The 22909-nt window shown below is 49.7% G+C and overlaps 2 protein-coding genes and 1 non-coding gene across 10 annotated transcripts in view; 2 read left to right on the top strand and 1 right to left on the bottom strand.

Moving 5' to 3' along the window:
• The window catches only part of SPTAN1 (spectrin alpha, non-erythrocytic 1), a 62782-nt gene extending 62222 nt beyond the window's left edge, over positions 1-560 (top strand). For all 8 annotated transcript variants that reach the window (XM_045563276.1, XM_045563275.1, XM_045563279.1 and 5 more), the window contains one exon: positions 82-560. In XM_045563276.1, the coding sequence (XP_045419232.1) occupies positions 82-207 (126 nt within the window). In that variant the 3' untranslated portion in view covers positions 208-560. The remainder of the gene's footprint in view (positions 1-81) is intronic.
• On the bottom strand, positions 556-18467 carry DYNC2I2 (dynein 2 intermediate chain 2). Its single transcript, XM_045563282.1, has 9 exons — positions 18290-18467; positions 9016-9261; positions 4206-4315; positions 3391-3548; positions 2704-2813; positions 2107-2274; positions 1647-1879; positions 1171-1328; positions 556-896 (listed from the first exon to the last, which is right to left on the bottom strand). The coding sequence occupies exons 2-9, from the start codon at positions 9160-9162 to the stop codon at positions 658-660; spliced, it is 1323 nt and encodes a 440-aa protein (XP_045419238.1). The 5' UTR covers positions 9163-9261; positions 18290-18467; the 3' UTR covers positions 556-657.
• LOC123646731 lies at positions 10785-10891 on the top strand. The gene has a single exon (XR_006737992.1). It is a non-coding gene; the product is annotated as a U6 spliceosomal RNA (small nuclear RNA).
• Positions 18468-22909: the final 4442 nt, after the last annotated feature.

The following is a 22909-nucleotide window of genomic DNA, read 5'->3' as shown; positions in this document are numbered from 1 at the left end:
TGGCTGTGAACTGCGACGTGGGAGGTGGGGTCTGAAGTGAGCCTGGCAGGCTCAGCTGACAGGCGCTGTCTCTCCCTCTAGAACCTGACCCGGGAACAAGCCGACTACTGCGTCTCCCACATGAAGCCCTTCGTGGATGGCAAGGGCCGCGAGCTCCCCACTGCCTTCGACTACGTGGAGTTCACCCGCTCGCTCTTCGTGAACTGAGCCTCAGCCCAGAGGTCAGCCTGCCCCTCGCTGCGTGCCCTGCTGCATGTCAACTCATCTTTGAGCTCTTAAAAAATATTCCAGACAGTGTTATTCTCCAATGTAACCTTAAGCCTGCTTAGCTTGGGATAAGACTTAGTAGAAAATGGTGCTTCAATAAACCGCTTCTGGTCCAGTCACAATCGCCCTGTTGCTGTGGGGACCCAGATTCACGTCTTGACGCCAGCTGCCCTCATTCCGATTTCAGAAAACCTGAGCAGCTGGCTCATTCCCTTCTTGTTCTCCACCCCGCCCCCCAAACTGTCTGTTGTTTTCACATAAAAGACAAATAAATGACTTGACTCCCCCTAAAAGCTTTTCTTCATTCAGCGTCAGAAACACACAGCTCAGTACAGTGGAGCCTCATGCCAGCTGCCTCTGTGGGCACCCCCACCCCCACCCCTGTCACCCTCAGGTGGCCACCTCTGCTGCCAGCTGGTCCAAGTCTTCAGTTTCCCGGGGCCCCTGTTCAGTGAACTCAGTGCTCAGGTGCCACACCTTCACTGTGCCCTTGGCGTCACCAGCAGCCAGAAGCTGAGTCTGCTGGCTGTTAAATTCAAGGCAGTAGACAGGACTTCCATCCTCAGTTTGCTTGATCGAAACTGTGGGTTTCTGGGAACTTTTCTTGAGATCAAACAGCTGCACATCACCTGCAGGAAGAGATGTGTAGGGTAAGAGAGTCCCAGGGCAGCAGCTTCTGAGCCTCTTGAAACAAAGGTACCCTTGGACTTGGTGAGAAAAACTCTAGAGACCGCAGTGCAAACTAAGGGTGATACCAACTCCAGTTCTTCCCGTACGCAGCCATGGTTGTTTACAGTTCGGTTTCTGGAGGGAAGCCGTCCTGACCCCATGTGTGGTCTCCTAGAGCCCAGGATTCCAGGCACAAGCCAGGCCCACACCACCACCTAAAGGCCTGTTTCCTACCTTCCCCAGAAGCAGCCGCAAAAACCAAGGGGCGCACGGGTGACCAGCGCACAGCAAACAGATACTTGTAGGACAGCTGCAGCGAAATCAGGGGCTGGGCCTGCAGCATGGAGTACAGGTGGACGTGGCCATCCGTCCCTGCGCTCAGGAAGAGATTCCTAGACAGGATGCAGGGCAGAGAGTGAGACAAGATGATCAGTGCTGGGCATCAGGGGCTGACACCTGCCCCTAGACTCCCGCTGGGCTGTCAGGCTCACAAAAAGCCTCCCTGGCCCCCAAGCCTGGGGCCAGTGTCCTCAGTAGGGAGAGCAGGATCTCTGGGGCCAGCCACCAAAGAGCTGAACACGGGGATCAGATGGGGGTTGAAACAGTTTTATCTCAGGGCATCGCAGGCTGGAGATCAGCAGGGGAGGGGCCCTGTGACCCTCCCTGTGCTTGATGGAGGAATAGGAACCCCCAGACCCAGGCCTTCCTACCTGTGGAAGGGGGAACAGCTCACAGAGTAGATGGGACCACCATGGGGAGAGAAGGTGAACTGTGCCGGGGCCCGCAGAGGCACAGAGCTGGGCATCCGTGTGAGGGCTGCCTCTTCTGCCATCAGGGAGCACTTGACTGGGAAGCCGCCCTCCGTGCCCAGAACGAAAAGGCTGGGGTCAAAGCTGGAGAAAGCCACTGCCGTTGTGCCCACCTCAGTCTCACCCCGGGGAGGCTGTAGGAGAGATGGCAGCAGCAGGGTCAGAGCCAAGGGCATCGGATGGCGCTGTCCCAACAGAGCCAGAACAGGAGGGGAGGTCACCCAGCAAGTCCCAGCCATGCCTCCCCTCCTCCCCACCATCCCCCAGGCTCTCTGGCTCAGCAGAGCAGCAGATGCCTCCAGGCCAAAGCCCCACAGGCCAGGGGCTGCCTTGGGGGCCTGTGTCCATGGTGCCCACGTACCTTCCTGAGCTTGGTGCTCCGCGGTAGCTGCTGAATGACCAGGGCGAAGCCCTCAGTGAGCTGCAGCTGGCCCGCCCCGACCCCCTGCCACAGCAGCACCTTCCCGTCTGTGGCCACGCTCAGCACCTGGAAGCGGTGGCTCTGTCGGGACTCTGGCAGCCAAACCACCTGAGATAACAGGTGTAAAGACAGGATGGAGATGGGGACATCTGCCCCCAGGGTTGGGATCCACCCCTAGCCTCCCCTTCTCCTCCAGGAAAAAAACGGAGAATTCTGAGGGTGGCCAGGAGCCAGCCTCACCCACCAGGGGGCAGACCCTAGGGGTTCCCAGGTCCCTTCCCCAGTCCCAGAATCCCAGAGCCAGCAGGGAGGCAGGACAGCTGGGAGCCACTCAGCCAGCGCCTGTGTAGGAGGCTGGGAATGGATGGCCACAGCGCCCTGGGGGTGACTCATGCCGTGGGAGCTCTGAGAATGCAGGAGGCAGCTGCCCGACTGCCAACTGCCAAGGCCCCGTGACCTTCCTAGGAGAGCAAGCGCCTTCACCCTGCCCTGCCTCAAGGCCCCCACTCTGAGAGAAGGTGGGGTCTGCAACCTGACCTGGTACACGGGGTCTGTGTGAGTGTCGTCTGTCAGGCCTGTGCGCCAAAGCAGCGGGTCCTCAGGACGGCTCATGTCCCACACCAGCACCTCACCACTGTACAGTCCTCCTGTGGGGACAAGCGGGCCAGGGCAGGAGCTCAGCCCCAACCAGCAGCCCCAACTCCCGGCCAAGCACCTGCTCCCTCCCACCCACAGAAGCAGGTCGTGCAGCCACTTGGCTGAAGGCCATCCCTGCAGAGGGAAGGTCCTGGTCCCCCAGGCCCTCAGTCACTCTGCTGCACCCTGAGAGCTCTGCCCACGGCCAGGCTGATGCCCCCCCCAGCGCCCTGCCACTCCCTCCAGCATCCCGTGCCCCTTCCCGACCTGCACGGGCTGCCATCCTCACCAGCAGCTCCTCTAGGGCGGCCGCCTCTTTGGGCCTCTGCACAGCCCACCCTGGCCGCTTTCCAAACCCGGCCTCCACTTCCTTGGTGCTGCACGCCCGCCTGTGCCCACCATAGGTCTTCACCTGGGCTTCAGACTGAGCGCAGGGGTCAGGCCCCACCTGTCTCTCCTGCAGTAGACCTGCCCCTGCCAGGCCCGGAAACTGAAGGGCCCATGGAAAGCTCCCCTTTGGCCACTTCTGCACCGGGCGAGAAGCAGAGTCCTGAGAGGAGCCAGGCCAGTGGCAGGTGGGCAGCTCACCTGCGAGGTGGGAAGGCTGGGTCGGGTGGAAGGCCAGGCACAGGGCAGCACTGGGCACCTCCACCACTGCCGACGGCTGCCGTGGATTCAGGCCCCGCCGGTCCAGGTTCCAGGCGCACACAAAAGACTTGAGCGTGCTCCAGTCCCCGTCGTCTAGCCTGCACACGGGGGATGTGCCTGAGCTGGCTTTGCCCCCAAGCCAGGGCTCCAACCACCTGCCTGCCTCTCCCTCCACCAGCCCCCAACAGATTCACGTCAATGTCCTCTGCACATCCAGATACTGTACTGTGGGTATCCAAGTGGTAGAGGCTCCACGTGGCACCCAAGGGCATGACGTTCTCTGGAAAAGGGTCCCCAGGCACCAAGGATGGGCCCATGAAATGGCAGGGTGGGACACCAGGCCAGGCGTGGTAACTAGCACCTGTAATCCCAGCTACTCTGGGAGGCTGAGGCAGGAGGATCGCTTGAGCCCAGGAGTTGGAGGCTACAGTGAGCTATAATGATACCACTGCACTCTAGCCCAGGAGACAGACCCAGACTCTGTCTCAGAAAAAAAAAAAAAAAGTACCAGGGAAACAGCTGATGGAGCAGGTGAGGAGTGCTGGTGGCTGGACGGGGTCCTGGGTGCTCAGCGCCCTTCCCTGCTCTTTTCCTGCCAACTTATTGCCAACCCTGCCAAGGCAGGCTTGAGAAGACAGACTCCCAGAATAGCCAAGCTCATGGACCCAACCCTTTACCATGCAGCAGGGGAGACAGAGGCCCAGCAAGGGTCCTAGGGCCGCCCACTGCCCCTCACGCACCCTGCTCCCACTCACCGGCCATATGCACAGGCCACCACGGAGCCAGTGGTGTTCCAGGAAATGCTGGTTACATGCAGACCCTGCCCTTGGGCTGGGGGGTAACACAGGGTGTGTAGACAAGACACCTGCAAAGAGAGGCCACCCACAACCCTTAAATCTCAAAGCCACCCAGCAGGTGGCCTCCTGGCCACCTAACAAAACCACAACCAGGCTGCGGCTGCCCTCATCCTCAGAAGCTATCCAAGTCCACCGCCCAATCCTGGAGGAAAATGTGGACCTTTCATGCCCACATTTGCCCTAACAGGATGCTTCCACAACCCTAGAAGGGAGGGCCCAAGAACCCCAGTGCTGTGGCTGCTCTCACAGGCTTGCTGCACACAGTTTCAAAGCATCTGCAATGGGAGGGTGGAGGTGGCTGCAGGGCAATATGAGGGTGCTCAACGTCACCAAGCTGGACATTTGACAAGGGGTAACAGTCAATTTCATGTCATATTTACCCCTAACACACACAGTTTTTTTAAAAAGCTCAGGCATCAGAAGGAGATGGTGGTTCACACCTGTAACCCTAGCACTCTAGGAGGCAGAGGCAGGAGGATCGCTTGGGCTCAGGAGTTCGAGACCAACCTGGGCAAGAGTAAGACCCCCATCTCTACTAAAAATAGAAAGAAATTAGCCAGGCATCGTGGCTCGTGCCTGTAGTCCCAGCTATTCAGGAGGTTGAGGCAGGATGATTGCTTGAACCCAGGAGTTGGAGGCTGCAGTGAGCTATGACAACACCACTGCACTCTGGCCAGGGTGACAGAGCGAGACTCTGTCTCAAGAAAGAAAGGGAAAAAAGGCTGGGCGCGGTAGCTCACACCTGTAATCCTAGCACTCTGGGAGGCTGAGGCAGGTGGATCACTCAAGGTCAGGAGTTCGAGACCAGCCTGAGCAAGAGCGAGACCCCGTCTCTACCAAAAATAGAAGGAAATCATCTGGCCAACTAAAAATATATATAGAAAAAATTAGCCGGGCATGGTGGCACACACCTGTAGTCCCAGCTACTTGGGAGGCTGAGGCAGTAGGATCGCTTAAGCCCAGGAGTTTAAGGTTGCTGTGAGCTAGGCTGACGCCACGGCACTCAGTCTAGCCCCGGCAACAGAGTGAGACTCTGTCTCAAAAAAAAGAAAGGGAAAACAAAAAACTCTGGCATCTTGCTCTCAGCCCACAGGCTGAGCAGCACATACATAAGGAGGGCTACCCAGGAAGTGACATGCACCAGGGATCGAAACAATCTCACAGGCTGGGCACATTGGCCCACATGTATAATCCTAGCACCTTGAGTAGCCAAGGCAGGAGGATCACTTGAGTCCAAGAGTTCTAGGCCAGCCTGGGCAACATAGCTAGACCCTATCTCTTAAAAAAATATTTTTAATTTTAAAAATTAAAACAACGAAAAATCATGGACTTGACTACTTATAATTTGGGCATGTTTTTGCTTTTCATTTTTCTAATTTTTTTTTTATAGAAACAGGGTCTCAAGATGTTGCTCAGGCTAGTCTCAAACTCCTGACCTCAAGCGATCCTCCTGCCTCTTACAGGTGTGAGCCATCATGTCCAGTCCATACTCAGTGAAAGTTTATATTAAAAAGCAAACTATAGGCTAGGCACAGTGGCTCATGTCTATAATCCCAGCACTTTGGGAAGCCAGAAAAGGAGGATCACTTGAGGCCAGGAGTTTGAGGCTAGCCTAGGAAACAGAGCAAGATCCTATCTCAGGCTGGGCACAGTGGCTCACGCCTGTAATCCTAGCACTCTGGGAGGCTGAGGCAGGTGGATCGTTTGGAGTCAGGAGTTCGAGACCAGCCTGAGCAAGAGGGAGACCCCGTCTCTACTGAAAAATAGAAAGAAATTATCTGGCCAACTAAAAATATATATAGAAAAAATTAGCCGGGCATGGTGGCACATGCCTGTAGTCCCAGCTACTCGGGAGGCTGAGGCAGTAGGATCGCTTAAGCCCAGGAGTTTGAGGTTGCTGTGAGCTAGGCTGACGCCACGGCACTCACTCTAGCCCGGGCAACAGAGCGAGACTCTGTCTCAAAAAAAAATAAAAATAAAAAATAAAAAAAAACATCCCATCTCTACAAAAAATATTTTAAAAATTAGCCAGGCATGGTAACATGTGCCTATAGTCCTAACTGCTCAGGAAGCTGGGGCAAGAGGATCACTTGAGCCCAGGAGTTTGAGGTTGCTGTGAGCTAGGCTTACGCCACAGCACTCTAGCCCAGGTGACAGAGTGAGTCTCTGTCTCAAAAAAAAAAAAAAGAAGAAGAAGAAGAACAAAGCCACAGAGAAGGAGACTCACTGCAGTTCTGTCATCTCACAGCTAAGTGGGAAAACACTCCTCTGCCGGAAGGCAGGGACTGGCTGAGAAACTCAGGGGCTAGCAGGGCGCTGGCACGCCACATGGCTGCTCAAAGGCGTGAGGCCCAAACTTGCACCTTGTTCACAAGTTCTGGAGTACAAATTTCTAGAAGTGAAGTTGCCACTTGGACTGTGCTGCCATCAGACACTGGATGGTGAGTCCCACAGTGGGACACAGCACAGCTGCTGGGAAGGCCAGGCGCTCTACAGGAACTGCTGTGAGACGCTCTGCTAAGTGAGAAAGGCCACAAGCAACAAGCACAGTGCTTTCCATTTTTGTTTCACATGTTCTTAATGACAACAGTATTGACAGTCATGCTACGTGCCACTAGCACAGGAAAAATTCCAAAGGCCTGTGAACCAAAGTGTTAGCTTCCACTGTCTGCACATGCTATGTTACGTATTTCTCTACTGACTGGATTTATTATAATGAGTACGTATTGCTTTTGTAATCAGAAAAGTATATTTTTAAAAAGGGGGCAAGTGACATGCACATGGACCAAATGAATCCACAGAAACGTGGAGAAGCCCTAACAATAAAGAACAAATGTTCACCTCCACGTGCAACTTCGCGTGGGGCACAAGCAGCAGCGGGAGAGAAAGAGGCAACGTGCTGAGATAGTAACGTTAATTATGTTCTTCTCCTTGTCCCCTGCTCAAAAAGACACACAAAATGCCTCCACACTTTGGTGTGGCCTGGCAACTAGTTTTTAGAGCAATTTTGATGATTTCTCTCAAATAAATCAATGTTCCACACCAATTTTTTGGTGAAATCAGGTTAACTGTGTCCCCCTGGAAACAGATGGGCAGGAAGGCACAAAAAAAGGAAGAGATGAGAGAAGGGCTTATGATTTCTGAATACACAGTTACCTCATCTCAGTTCCTAAAGGAAGAAAACACTGAATCAAAAAATAATAATAAGGCTGGGTGCAGTGGCTCACACCTATAATCCGAGCACTTTGGGAAGCCAAGGCAGGAGGATCACTTGAGTGGGAGGGTTGCTTGAGCTCAGAAGGTTGAGGCCAGCCTGAGCAAGGGTGAGACCCTGTCTCTACCACAAAAATAGAAAAAAAATTAGCCAGGTGTGGTAGTGCGCGCCTGTAGTCCCAGCTATTTGGTAGGTTGAGGCAGGAGGATTCCTTGAGCCCAGGAGTCTAAAGTTACAGTGAGCTGTGATGATGCCACTGCAGTCTAGCCAGGGCAACAGAGTGAGACTCTGTCTCAAAAAATAATAATAAAAAATAATAATGTTTCCATCAGAACTCAAAAGGCTCAGCAGTCTGCGGCACTTAGCAAGCAGTTGTCCATGGGCAACATGCTGGGGCAGATGAGGTGAATTTAGGCCTCGAGCGGAGGAAAAACCAAGAAGCCCTCACTTATTTAAAGGCCCCATGATCTCGAAGCCTAGGCTGTCTGTCCCACCAGACATCTGAGATTACAGGGTGATGACTCGAACTAGCCCTCGAGTGCAGAAAGACTTGGAGATGCTGATGTCACTATAGTGTGGTAGAGAAACCAGAGAGACCAGGGTTCAAGTTCCAGGGTTCTTGGCCAGTTTATAAGTGTGTGACTTTGGGCAACTCACTTAGCTTCTCTGAGTCCCAACCATAAAGTGGAGATCGTAATAGCACCATCTCACACAGTCATTCTGAGGAGTGAATGAGAGCCCACAGGAGACGTCCTTAGAACAAGGCCTGGCCCAGAGACACCTCACCTCCTAGTACATGGCAGGGCACGGATGTCAGGCTGCCCAGGCTCCGCCTGCCTCTGTGGTTGCTACCTCAGCTTGATTCTTTTTTTTTTTTTTTTTTTTGAGACAGAGTCTCGGTCTGTTGCCCAGGCTAGAGTGAGTGCTGTGACGTCAGCCTAGCTCACAGCAACCTCAAACTCCTGGGCTTAAGCGATCCTACTGCCTCAGCCTCCTGAGTAGCTGGGACTACAGACATGCACCACCATGCCCGGCTAATTTTTTTCTTTATATATATTTTAGTTGGCCAGATAATTTCTTTCTATTTTTTTTAGTAGAGACACGGTCTCGCTCTTGCTCAGGCTGGTCTCGAACTCCTGACCTTGAGCGATCCACCTGCCTCGGCCTCCCAGAGTGCTAGGATTACAGGCGTGAGCCACCGCGCCCAGCCATGATTCTGAACAAGTTACTTCGACTCTGGGTGTCCATTTCCCTAACTGTAAAATGGAGAGAACGATGGTACCTACTTCAAGGACAGGAGTAAAAGTTCAAGGACTTATTCTTATAAAACTTAGCTCAGCACCTGGCAGGAAGTAAGAGCTTGGTGAAAGCCAGCTGTTATGATGGCCAGTGTTACCATTCTTTGGGTGGAGCAAAACGAGGCCTAGACGTGGGGCAGAAGCTCCACAAGAGACGGAGAGGCCGGCACCCCCACCACACCAGCCCGTTCCCTACCGTCTGCTGCTGCTCCATCCAGTTCACCTCGAAGCCATCAAATGCGTGGCTCTGCCAATTCTTGTTCAGCTCTCGGATGACCATGGCCTCCACACGCCGAAGAAAGGCTGCCAGGCGGGTGGTGTCGAGCCGGGACAGAGGCAGCATGCTGACCGGCACGGGGGCCTCTGTCTGCACCTGAGCCTCTGCATGACTCCGGGCCTGGGTGGACGCTTCAGCGGTGGCAATGCTGGCCGTCTGGCAACTCTTCTGGGGTGGAGATCAAAATTAGTGTGACCACTCTGCTGGACTCCCAGCACCACCCGCCCAGCGCCCCCGCCCCACTGCACAACCTACTCCTGCTGCTATGGGTCCCAGGCTAGCAGGCCTCTGTCCACTGGGTCTGCCCAGAGGTTGTTCCCTCCTCTTGTAACCAGCCTGTCTTCCTCAGCAGGAGCCGGCTCTGTGAGGTTTGGGTTGGTGATGACCCCTCAAGCCTCCTATGTCCCACTGAGGGGGTTGCATGACCTCTAGCTAGCCAATCAGAATACTGTATCCGTCCCCTAGCCACAATGACTGGTTCAAGGGTGGCCATGTGACCCAAACAGGCCAGTGAAAGCCTATCCCAGGACTTTTGGTTAAACTATTCAGAGGGGACACAAAAGTGCCATTCCTGGAGATACCAACAGCTATCAGAATCATGCTGGCTTAAGCTGGGCACAGTGGCACTCGCCTATAATGCCAGCTACTTGGGAGGCTGAGACAGGAGAATTGCTTGAGGCCAGAAGTTCAAGACCAGCCAGGGCAGCATAGCAAGACCCCATCTCCATACAAAATTTAAAAATTAGCCAGGCGTGCTGGTGTACACCTTTAGTCCCAGCTACTAGGGAGGCTGAGGCAGGAAGATCACTTGAGCCCAGGAATTTTGAGGTTGTAGTGAGCTATGATGACATCAGTGCACTCTAGCCTGGGTAACAGGGGAAGACACTGTCTCTTAAAAAAAAAAAAAAAAAGGTATTTATTGAGCATCTACTTGCCAGGCACCGTCTGGGTACTCGGGATACGATACAGCAGAAAAGAAAATATGCAAGATCCATGCAGCCTAGGGGTGGGGGAAGACAAAGAAAAACCCACCAAATACACATGGTGCTCAGCACATGCAGAGGTGCAGAAAGGAAGGGACAGCTAGAGAGGCTGTCTGGATGGGACAGCAAAGGTGGCTCTCAGGGCAATGGCATCTGATCTGAGATGTGAAGGACAAGAAGGACCTGGCCAAGTGCAGAACTGTGGGAAAGTGTCATAGGTCTGGTGGGGGCACCAGGAGAAACCCTATGGTGGAAAAGATCCACGTGCTCAGAGACTAGACTAGCCACTGTGCATGTGGGAGAGGGGAGGGAGCACACTGGGAGGCAGCGCAGAGAGCAGGATTTCCCTCTAGGCACAGGCCACAGGACAGCCTTCGGCAGGGCCAGGACATACCACGACAGGCCACTCTGGCTGCTCAGTGAGGAGTGGAAACTGTGGAGCAGAGGTGGGAAGACATGGGCGCCATCGCGATGTTAGAAACGTAGTGTGGAAAGGACACGATGGCCTAGAAATCATGGAAAGCAAGGAATCCAAGTGGCTCCAGGAATACTCCCTGAAAACAGGCAGATGGCATGTTCCTGGATGTGAGGGCAAACTCAGGGACAAGAAAACATGGGGCAGTTCTGTTGGTTTAGACAGAGATGCCTCTCATACACCCATGTGGAGACGTCAAGTATTCCAAGAGAGGTCACAATGCTCTGGATGTGCTCGCTTTGGCAGTACATATACTAAAATTCGAACGATACAGAGAAGATTAGCATGGCCCCTGCGCAAGGATGACACTTTTGGGGAAAAAAAAAAAAAAACACAAGGCTCTGGAAAACTTCCCATCAGATGTCCTGAAGCACAGGACAGGAGGCAGCTGCTGAGGAAGCATGCACATTGCAGAGTGAATGAACAGACATGGGGATCAGAAAGTATACACTCTCAGCCAAAATGTTAGGAGACTGTAGGTGAATCTCAAACTTCGTGGAAGCCATATGACAGTAACAGTGTCACTTGTTAACTACAAGGTACTGTTCCAAGAGCTTTACCTCCCTCATCTCATTCATCCTCACAACCACCCTATGAAGTAAAATCTATTTTTAAATTACTCATGCTGGCACTGAGGCACAGAGAAGTAACTCACTCAACGTCACATAGCAAAAAGGTGATTGCAATGGAACTTGAACCCAGGTAGTCTGCCTCTTTTTATTTTTCACAACCACAGGATCTATGGTAGCCCAGGCTGGTCACAAAGTCAGTCTGACTTGTGACACTAAATTGTCTGACCTTAAGACAGTAAATTACCTCCCCATTGTGGTATCCTTCCCAAACACTCTAAAATCCTGGCCATTACAAGCATACTTCGTTTTATTGTGCTGCATTTTTTTTTTTTTTTGAGACACAGTCTCGCTCTGTTGCCCGGCTAGAGTGAGTGCCGTGGAGTCAGCCTAGCTCACAGCAACCTCAAACTCCTGGGCTTAAGCAATCCTACTGCCTCAGCCTCCCAAGTAGCTAGGACTACAGGCATTCGCCACCACGCCTGGCTAATTTTTTCTATATATATTTTTAGTTGGGCAGATAATTTCTTTCTACTTTTTGTCGAGACGGGGTCTCGCTCTTGCTCAGGCTGGTCTCGAACTCCTGACCTCGAGCGATCCACCCACCTCGGCCTCCCAGAGTGCTAGGATTACAGGCCTGAGCCACTGCGCCCGGCCTTGTGCTGCACTTTATTGCACTTCGCAGATATGGTGATTTTTTACACACTGGAAGGTCTGTGGCAACCCTGCATTGAGCAAATCTATCAGTGCCATTTTCCAACACAATGTGCTCATTTTATGTCTCTGTGTCACATTTTGGTAATTCTCACAATATTTCAAATTTTTCATTAGCATTATACCTGTTATGGTGATCTATGATAAGGGATTTTTTTTTTTTTTTTTTTTAGAGACAGAGTCTTGCTCTGTTGCCCAGGCTAGAGTGAGTGCCGTGGCGTCAGCCTAGCTCACAGCAATCTCAAACACCTGGGCTCAAGCGATCCTACTGCCTCAGCCTCCCAAGCAGCTGGGACTACAGGCATGTGCCACCATGCCCAGCTAATTTTTTTTTCTATATATATTTTTAGTTCGCCAGATAATTTCTTTCTATTTTTAGTAGAGATGGGGTCTCGCTCTTGCTCAGGCTGGTCTCGAACTCCTGACCTCAAGCGATCCACCTACCTGGGCCTCCCAGAGTGCTAGGATTACAGGCCTGAGCCACTGCGCCCAGCTGATACGTGATCTTTTATGTTACTATTACAATTATTTTGGGGGACCAGGAATTATGCTCATATAAGATGATGAACTTAATTGATAAATGTCATGTGTGTCCTGACTGCTCCCCTCACCAGCCATTCCCCGATCTCCTTGGGCCTATTTCCTGAGACGACAACACTGAAATTAAGCCAATTGATAACCCTACAATGGCCTCTAAGTGGTCAGGTAAAAGGAAGAGTCACATATCTCTCACTTTAAATCAAAAGCTAGAAGTGATGACACGTACTAAGGAAGGCATGTTTAAAGCTGAGGCAGGCCAAAAACCAGGCCTCTGGCATGCTTGCACCACTTAGCCAAGTTGTGCATGCAAAGGAAAAGTTCTGGAAAGAAATTAAAAGTGCTACTCCAAGCCAGGCACCGTGGCACACATCTACAGTCCCAGCTACGTGGGAAGCTAAGGCTGGAGGATGGCTTGAGCCCAGTTCAACCTCATCTCTACTAAAAATTAAAAAAAATAAATAAAAAAGTGGTACTTCAGGCCGGGCGTGGTGGCTCATGCCTGTAATCCCAGCACTCCGGGAGGCCAAGGCGGGCGGATTGTTTGAGCTCAGGAGTTCGAGACCAGCCTGAGCAAGAGTGAGACCCCGTCTCTACTGAAAAAAACACAAAGAGATTATATGGACAGCTAAAAATATATATAGAAAAAATTAGCCGGGCATGGTGGCATGTGCCTGTAGTCCCAGCTACTCAGGAGGCTGAGGCAAGAGGATGGCTTGAGCCCAGGAGTTTGAGGTTGCTGTGAGCTAGGCTGATGCCACGGCACTCTATCCTGGGCAACGGAGGGAGACTCTGTCTCCAAAAAAAAAAAAAAGTGGTACTTCAATGAACACACCAAGGATAAGAAAGCGAAATAGCCTTAGTGCTGATATGGACAGTTTCAGTGGTGTGGAGAGAAGATCAAACCAGCCACATTTCCTGAAGCCAGTGCCTAATCCAGAGCAAGGCCCTAACTCTCTTCAATTCTATGAAGGCTGAGAGAGGTGAGAAAGCTCAGAAGGAAACTCTGAAGCTAGCAGAGGTCAGTTCATGAAGTTTAAGGAAAAAAGGCATCACCATAATTTAAAGGTGCAAGGTGAAGCAGCAAGTGCTGATGGAGAAGCTGCAACAAGTTATCCAGAAGATCTATGTAATAATATTGATGAAGGTGGCCACACTTAACAACAGATTTTTAATGTAGACAAAACACGCTTCAAGGCCAGGCGTGGTGGTTTATGGCTGTAATCCTGGGACTCTGGGAGGTTGAGGTGGGAGGATTGCTTGAGCTTGGGAGTTTGAGACCAGCCTGAGCAAGAGTGAGACCCAGTCTCTATTAAAAATAGAAAACTTAGCCTGGCATGGTGGTGTGCACCTGTAGTTCCAGCCACTTGGGAGGCTGAGGCAGGAGAATAACTGGAGCCCAGGAGTTTGAGGTTGCAATGAGCTACGAGGATGACAACACTGCACTCTAGCCCGGGGCAAAAGAGTGAGACTCCATCTGAAAAAAAAAAAAAGGAAAAAGAAAAAAGCCTTCTTGTTATCAAACTATTTAGAACTCAGGAAAATCAGCAAGAAAAAATCAAACAATCCTATCAAAAAGTGGGCAAATGACATGAATAGAAATTTTTCAAAAGAAGATATAAGAATGGCTAACATATGAAAAAATGCTCAACATCCCTAATCATCAGGGAAATGCAAATCAAAACCATGATGAGATACCACTTAACTCCGGTGAGAATGGCCTTTATCAAAAAATCCCAAAACAACACATGTTGGCGTGGATGCGGAGAGACAGGAACACTCATACACTGCTGGTGGGAATGCAAACTAGTGCAACCCCTGTGGAAAGCATTATGGAGATACCTTAAACAGATTTAAGTAGACCTACCATTCAATCCAGCAATCCCATTATTGGGCATATACCCAGAAGAACAAAAGTCATTCTATAACAAAGACACCTGTACCCGAATGTTTATAGCAGCACAATTCACAATCGCAAAGATGTGGAAACAACCCAAGTGCCCATCAATCCACGAATGGATTAGTAAACTGTGGTATATGTATACCATGGAGTATTACTCAGCTATAAGAAATAACGATGATACAATATCTCTTTGGTTCTCCTGGAGAGAGTTGGAACCCATTATATTAAGTATCCAAAGAATGGAAAAACAAGCATCACATGTACTCACCAGAAAATTGGTTTCCCTGATCATCACCTAAATGCACATCGGGGAAGGATACCAATTGGATATCAGACTGGGATGAGGGGTGGGGGAAGGGGATGGATGTATGCCTACATGATGAGTGCGTTGCGCACCATCTGGGGAATGGTCATGCTTGAAGGTGCTGACTCGGGGAGGTGGGAGTGGGGAGGGGATGGAGGTATGACTACATGGTGAATGCCAGGCGCACTGTCTGGAGAATGGACACGCCTGAGGCTCTGGCTCAGGGGGATGGGTGGGACACGGACAATGTATATAACCTAAGCTTTTGTACTCCCATGAAGAGCTGAAATAAAAAAAAAAAAAGAAAGAAAGAAAAAAGCCTTCAACTGGAAGAAGGTGCCCTATAGGACTTTCATAGCTAGAGAGGAGAAGTCAATGCCTGGCTTCAAAGTTTCAAAGAAGCCAGGTGAGGCGGTGTGTGCCTATTGTCCCAGTTACTTGGGAGGCTGAGGTGGGAGGATCTTTTGAAGCCAGGAGCTTGAGGCTGCAGTGAGGTATGCTCATGCCTGGGCAACATGGTGAGACCCTACTTCTAATAAAAAAAAAAAAAAGCTTTAAAGGACAGGCTAACTCTCTTATTAGGGGCTAATGCACCTGGAGACTTTAAGTTAAAGCCAATGTTCATTTACCATTCCAAAAATCCTAGGGCCCTTTAGAATTATGCTAAATCTACTCTGTGCTCTAGAAATGGGACAAGAAAGCCTAGATGACAGCACATCTGTTTATAGCACGGTTTACTGAATATTTTAAGCTCACTGTTGAAACCAACTGCACAGAAAAATTTTTTTCAAAATATTACTGTTCTTGACAACACACCTAGTCAGTCACACAAGAGCTCTGATGGAGTTGTACAAGGAAATTTATGTTTTTTTCATGCCTGCTAACACAACATTCATTCTGTAGCCCGTGGATGAGGAAGTATTAATAATTTCAACTTTCGAGTCTTATTATTTAAGAATCAACATTTCGTAAGGCTATAGTTGCCATAGGTGGCAATTCCTCTGATGGACCCGGGTGATGTAAATTAAAAACCTTCTGGGCCAGGCGCGGTGGCTCATGCCTGTAATCTTACCCCTCTGGGAGGCCAAGGCAGGTGGATCGCTCAAGGTCAGGAGTTCGAGACCAGCCTGAGCGAGACCCCGTCTCTACTAAAAATAGAAAGAAATTATCTAGACAACTAAAAGTATATATAGAAAAAATCAGCCGGGCATGGTGGCACATGCCTGTAGTCCCAGCTACTCGGGAGGCTGAAGCAGTAGGATCGCTTAAGCCCAGGAGTTTGAGGTTGCTGTGAGCTACGCTGACGCCAGTGCACTCACTCTAGCCTGGGCAACAGAGCGAGACTCTGTCTCAAAAAAAAAAAAAAACCTTCTGGACAGAATTCACCATTCTACATGCCATTATGAACATTCATGATTTATGGGAGGTCAAAATGTCAACATGAACAGCAGTTAGGAAGAAGTTGATTCCAACCCTCTTGGATGACTTTGAGGGGTTCAAGACTTCAGTGGAGGAAGTAACTACAGATATTGTGGAAATAACGAGAAAACCAGAATTAGAAGGGCAACCTGAGGGCAGGGCACGGTGGCTCATGCCCACAATCCTAGCACTTTGGTAGGATCACTTGAGGCCAGGAGTTTGAGACCAGTCTGAGCAACATATTGAGAGAAGACACTATCACTACAAATAAAGAATTAGCGAGGCATGGTAGTGCACACTTGTAGTCCCAGCTATTCGGGAGGCTGAGGAGGGAGGATCGCTCAAGCCCAGGAGTTTGAGGTTGCTGTGAGCTAGGCTGACGCCACGGCACTCCAGCCTGGGCCACAGAGAGAGACACTGTCTCAAAAAAAAAAAGAAAAAGAAAAAATTAACTAGCCTAAATCTCATTCTCTGCAAGAAAAAAGAAAGTGTTAGATGGAATCAATGATTCTCAACCTGGAGTTTTCTAAAATCTGAATCTTCACCTGTCTCTAATTAGGACTGTTTAAAAAAAAAAATCTGAACCTTCAGGAAGCAAGAGATGTTCTGAGTATTTTTTAAAGGCCTATGCATGTTCTGTGGAACCAGGACATGTAGAAGTATAAAAACTAAAAAGAGACTAAAAAAGTAAATTAAAAAAAAGAAAAAATTAAAAAAAAAAAAAAAAAGCCTGTGCATGGAATCATAAAGTTACCTGTGATAAGGTTGGACAGATTTAACTAAACTGTCTACTCTTTGTTTTTGACTGGAACCATTCCTATGCACCAAGGCAAAGTGGGAAATGCTTCGGAACAAGACCAGATCCTGGCTTGAGCCCTGCAGACTGCCAGGCCTGAAGCAAGAAACCTGCCCTCAGGAGAAAGACTTCATGGAAACCTGACTGGTGTTAATGAGGACTTGGGCACTCTGCAGGTTCAACTACCTGGGCAGCAAGCTAAGACTCAGTTTTCTCCTCTAGGACATGCAAAGCACCCAATGCTGCTCATTTTCACTCAGAGAAAAAGCCTATGTCCTCACAATGATCTGCAAGGGCCTACTTGACCTGCCTCTCCTTACTCTCCTCTCCCCTCACTCCTCTGCAGCCCCAGGGCCTTTGCACTTGACTTCTACTCTACCTGAAGGAGTTTACCCCAGCTATGAACTTGGCCAGCTCTCAGTCCTCCAAGTCTTTGCTCAGATGCCACCCTCTCAGTAAGGCCCACCCTGCAACCCACCTCCCACTCCCCAACCCAGTCCTAATCCCTCAGCTTTCTTTCTTTTGGGGCCATGGCACAATTCACCTTCCAACACACTCTATAATTGACTTGTTACATACGTCCATTAGAATTGCATTCCCTGCAACTGCCCCAAGCAAGCTCCAGGAGGGGAGAGATCTGTTGTCTACTGGTGAATCCCAGCACCAGAATAGCTCCTAGCACACAGCACACAAAGTCTGCACGAAGACCCCTCCAGAGAAGACCTACCCCTATCAGCCCCGCCCCATATCTCAATAGAGCGCTTGTTTTGTGCGCTTTGGGGTTAACAACTAGAAAACCGGCTGGGCGCGGAGCCCCTCAATACAGGAGTGGACTGGCTGGGTGCGGTGGCTCATATCGCCTATAATCCTAGAACTCTGGGAGGCCAAAGCAGGAGAATCACTTGAGGTCACGAGCTCGAGACCAGCCTGAGCAAGAGCCAGACCCTGACTCTACTAAAAATAGAAAAATTTAGCCAGTCAACTAAAAATAGAAACAACAAATTAGCCGGGCGTGGTGACTCGCGCCTGTAGTCCCAGCTACTTACTACTCGGGAGGCAGAGGCAGTAGGATCGCTTGACCCCAGGAGTTTGAGGTTGCTGTGAGCTAGGCTGACGCCACGGCACTCACTCTAGCCTGGGCAACAAAGCAGGACTGTCTCAAAAAAAAAAACAAAAAACACTAGAAAACCGGTTTATCTGGACCGTAAGATGCAGTCTGGTCTTTCTTTTTAAACAAAAGTTAGTTCGAAGTGACTAAAAACTGCAGTTCACTCAAAATCCTTCAAAACGTAGGGTCTTCAGAGATTTGGTTGTTTAACTTTTCGTTGTTCCTTAAAGACTAGGGAAAGACTGGGCCGAGAGTATCACCCGGGCTACTCTGTGTGGACTAAACTATAAAAACAAAACGGTGGGACGTCGGAACCTCGCCCGGCCGCCGTGCTGCGCCCCAGCCTTCCCGCCCGCGTCGCTCCGCGCGGGGCCCGCACCCTCACCGTCTCCCCGCGGATGCCCCGGACGCCCCTCCACTGCGAGGGCACGGACGCCACGCCCAGGGTCTCATCCTGCAGCTGACCCGACCGCCCGGGCCCCTTGGCGCTCGCAGCCCCGCCTGTCGCCAGCGCCGCAGAAGCCGCTCTTCCCGCCTTGCCTAGCGGCCCGGGCTGCGCGCGAGTTGCCGTGGAGACGGCTCCGCCCGCTTCCCTCGCCCACGCACTCAGACGTGACCTTCGCCCCCACGCCTCCACGAACGGAAGACTGGGAAAGTGAGGTTGACGGCGCCATTTTTGAATTGGTTAGAACGCCTCTTCCAAGCCCAGGAGAAGAAAGATGACTGATTCTTTTCAGCCGGAGCGAGAAGCGTGACTGGTTTTGGATACCCTGTACTCAGAAAAGGCAAGCGTAGGCCAGCTGCGACTCCTCCTTGGCAAAGAGAAGTGCGGAAGTGAGGCACTGGTGCCATGCTCAAAGATGGCGCCGAGGCCGTGATGGGCCAGCGAGATATGGGGCCTGGGGGTGCAGAGCTGGCTGAGCCGCCCGGTGGTCTCAGCAGCGCCTAGAACTGCTCCGCTCGAGTTGGCTGCTATTTTGAAGCCACGTGTCCTCCCTCTGATTCTCAGTTCTTACCTCAATAGAATAATGACGAAAAATATCCATACGCAATACCAAGTGTGATTAAATAATCGGGAGGCCCAAATGAGGTCTTTTACAGAAAAATGCTTACTAAATCTTAATTAAAAACACAAATAACTGCCAATTAATTAGTGCCTACTGTGTGTCAGGCAAAGAGACCAGATCCTTATATATGTTTATTAAATCCTCATCCTCTGGAAGCAACTTTTATTTATAACTGTTTCATGAAGATGCTTATGGTCAGAATGTAACTTCCCCAAGCCACCCAGTAAGACCCCGCAGGTGGCCTGCCTGACCCCAAAGCCAGGTTCTGAGCCTCTGAACAGGAATCTCCGGTCCAGGTCCTCTGAGCCGCTTTCCTCCTATCTCAGAGATAGAAACATGCCCAGTTCCGGTCCCCTCTGCACCGCCCAGTGAGAGTCCTCCTCATTAGAGTCCTGTTGCAGCCAAGGCCAGGAGGACTGATTACCAACACTGGAGAAAAATCAAATGCAATAGAGATTTCTTCCTAGAAAGTAGAACTAAACAAAATTCTTCTACACTAGAAGAGAAGGGGATGGCAGTGCTTAAAAAAAACAACAACAACTAGAAGAATCTTCAAACATCACCAAGGATTACAAAAATCATGCTCAAAAAGAAGCTCAAGGCTGGGTACAGTGGCTCACACCTGTAATCCCAGCACTTTGGGAGGCCAAGGCAGGAGGATCACTTGAGCCTTGCAATTAGAGACCAGCCTGGACAACATGCCAGCCTTTGTCTGTCTGGAGAGTGGGTTTGTGGGTTTCTTTTACAGCCTGGAACCTCTCTGGCTGTTCTTTCCTAGTTATAGAATGAGGCAAGACCACCTGCTTTACCTGACCAAGGAAGAACATTTCAGGAAGAGAAAGGTGGTCCAAGGAAGTAAATGCCACAAATAGCTCAGTAAAGATAAGGCTAGAAAATAGATCAATCACAGAAATTGGCATTTTGGGTAATATATCGTGGCCTTGTTGAGAATAATTTCGGTGGCATAGTGGGGACACAAGCCAGCCTGCAGAAGGTCAAGGAAAGAAAGGAGAAAGCCCAGAGATTGGGAGGTGCAGGAGGCAGGTGTGAGTGTAACAATTACAGATTTGCACAAATGTTGAGCCCCAGAGATATTCAGCAACACATCATTTATTAATGGCATTATTATTATAACAGTAAAACACTGCAGTCAGTCTAGAAGTCCTGGCACACAACAGGTGTCCACTAAATATTTGAGAATGAATGGACGAACAGTAGGCATTTGGGTGCATATTGCTGACACATGGTACAGAATCTCAAGCGGCCATTAAAAGTGTTGTTATATAGATGTTTAAATGTATTTGAATGTTTAAACAGATTAAAGTTTTGTAAAACACAATTTACATACAAATGTATCTTGGTTTTTTTTCTTGTTGTTGTTGTTGTTGTTGTTTTTTAATGCTTAAAAATGTTTTTGAACAAACTTGGAAGGATAGATCCTAAATGTCAATAGCAGTTGCCTCTGGGTAATTTAAGTTTTATTTTTCTCTGTCTGTAGTGTTTAAGTTTTTCGTGGCTTTTTTGTGGGGAAAAAAAAAGGAGTGCATGAATGAAGGAATGAACAAAGAAAAGCTTAGCTGCGCTGGAGAGAGTATTATTCTTTGGGTGGGCAGGACTTTGGAGAGACATTTCAAGGGTGGGAGAGCCTTGAGCAGGCTTAAATGCCAGAAACAGGAGGGGCTGAACAGCAGGAGCAAGTGGCCCTGTGGTGTTTCTGCAGCCCTCATTCTCGCCCATTCTGAAGCGGCAGGTGCCCTGGCCCATTCTGATTGATTGTTCTGACAGAGGTTCAAACCTCTCCTGCCTAGCCTCATGTACCTTCTTTCATCTGGGAATTTTCTCCCTGCCCTCGTGAACTTCAGGCCTCCTCTAAGTGTTACTTCTTTAGGGGACCAGATCCTGACCCCCCCCCCCGTCATGTCATTTGTTCTCAAAAGACCAAGTTCCTCTCCTCCAGAGTGCTCCCCATGACTGTAATTAAGCAACAAGATATTAATGCAAGTCTTTGCCTCCATGGGTCAGCTCCACCAACACGGGGCCCACAGCTGTCTCTGGAGCCCGGCACTGTGCCAGGCAACCAATAAAGAATAACTGAATGAACATTTAACTCTCAGTAGGACAGTTTCTGGCCGAACAGGCAGGTTAGAGCCCCTTTTCCATTTCCTGGAACATCATGCTTTCTACCTCTACATATTTTTGTATGAAAAGTTCAGTCAATATGCAGTCAGCGAATGTTCAAATGCCTTCATGGTGACTCTTACAAAAAGTCAAAGAAGAAAGTATCCCCATTTTAAAACCCTGGTAGCAATTATTTTAGGTGCATGCAGTTCTATTTAGTAAACAAGTCAACTTTTGAACATCTATACCGTGTGTCAAGCATGAAAGAATTATAATAACACCTCCTAGTATATGGAGTTCTCACTGTGTTAAGCACTTGGCACAAATCCTCACGATGTCCTGATAGGTCAGGTGTTATTACCACCCATGTTTCACAAATGTGGGAAGGAATGAAGGCCCAGAGGACTTTAGTGACTTGCCCAAGGTTGTGCAGAGCTGGTGAGTGGTGTAGACTGGATTAAAATCCAGGACTCCCTGATTTAAAAAGCGAATGTTTGGACTGCGCACAGTGGATCAGGCCCAGCACTTTAGGAGGATAAGACAGGAGGACTGGTTGAGCACAAAAATTCAAGATTACAGTCGCCCTCTTATTGAAGCCGGCAGCATGTCAGTCTCATAATCTGAAGATTACAATGAGCTATGAATGCACTACTGCACTCTATCCTGGGTGACAGAGCAAGACCTTGTCTCAAAAAAAAATAAAAATTCAACACTCCTTTCTTAAATCACTCTGTGCCTCAATTTTCTTGTTTGTAAAAGTGGGATACTAGGGCCTATCTCATCAGGCTGAAATAGGACTGAATAAATTAACACTTGGAGCACACACAAAGCATGGCCTAGAATGTTATTAGTACATATTACTTGTTAATTATTGACATAAGTATTACCACCAACACCACTGGGGGATCAGAGAGACCACAGAAAGGGAGGCTGGACCTTAAAAAAAAAAAATGGGCCAGGCCGGGTGCGCTGGCTCACTCCTGTAATCCTAGCAACTCTAGGAGGCTGAGGCGGGAGGATTGCTCAAGGTCAGGAGTTTGAGACCAGCCTGAGCAAGAGCAAGACACCATCTCTACTAAAAATAGAAAGAAATTATCTAGACAGCTAAAAATATATATAGAAAAAATTAGCCAGGCAAGGTGATGCATGCCTGTAGTTCCAGCCACTCAGGAGGCTGAGGCAGGATTGCTTGAGCCCAGGAGTTTGAGGTTGCTGTGAGCTAGGCTGATGCCACGGCACTCACTCTAGCCCAGGCAAGAGAGTGAGACTCTGTCTCAAAAAAAAAAAAAGGGGGGGGCTGGATTAGTTCTGGGTAACACCAGGCACAGAGTAGGTTCTCAATGCATTCACATATACACACACTAAGGTGCACACACATACATGCACATACATACATAGATACATATATATATGATTGACCATCCAAATAAGTGCTGTTTTCCCCTAAGTTCCCACCAATTATGTACAGGGACTGTGATGGCACCTGCCCTCGGGAGCTTACGGACAAAGGCATGGAGCCTGCAGAGCCTCTCATGCAGTTGGAGGATCAGGAAGGGCCTCTGGGAGGAAAGGGCTTCTAGGCTGAGGTCTGAAGAAAGAGACCGCCAGGCACAGACAGGAGTGGGAAGAGGGGCAGAGTCTTCTAGAGAGAAGGAACAGCATTGCAACATCCAAGGCGACAGCGAAGCTGGTGCCTTTGGCAGGTAGAGGGAGGCAAGATCATACAGGACAATGAGTTTGGACCTGTGCACTAGAGAACCAATGATGGGTTTTCAAGAAGTGACTTAATCCAAATTTTTTGTTTTGTTTTGTTTTGTTTT

This window comes from Lemur catta, chromosome 10 (genome assembly GCF_020740605.2).
Source record: "Lemur catta isolate mLemCat1 chromosome 10, mLemCat1.pri, whole genome shotgun sequence".
Lineage (NCBI taxonomy): Eukaryota > Metazoa > Chordata > Mammalia > Primates > Lemuridae > Lemur > Lemur catta.
This window is presented reverse-complemented; position numbering and strand designations above follow the sequence as displayed.

Bases quoted from the DNA above. Each gene is read 5' to 3' on its own strand.
- DYNC2I2 (XM_045563282.1), bottom strand. From the start codon at position 9,162: ATGCTGCCTCTGTCCCGGCTCGACACCACCCGCCTGGCAGCCTTTCTT. The intron at 3,549-4,205 runs GTGAGTGGGAGC...CCCCGTGTGCAG, and splicing joins GTGGCCTGTGCATATGGCCG to GCTAGACGACGGGGACTGGA. The intron at 897-1,170 runs GTAGGAAACAGG...CTCTTCCTGCAG, and splicing joins TGCGGCTGCTTCTGGGGAAG to GTGATGTGCAGCTGTTTGAT.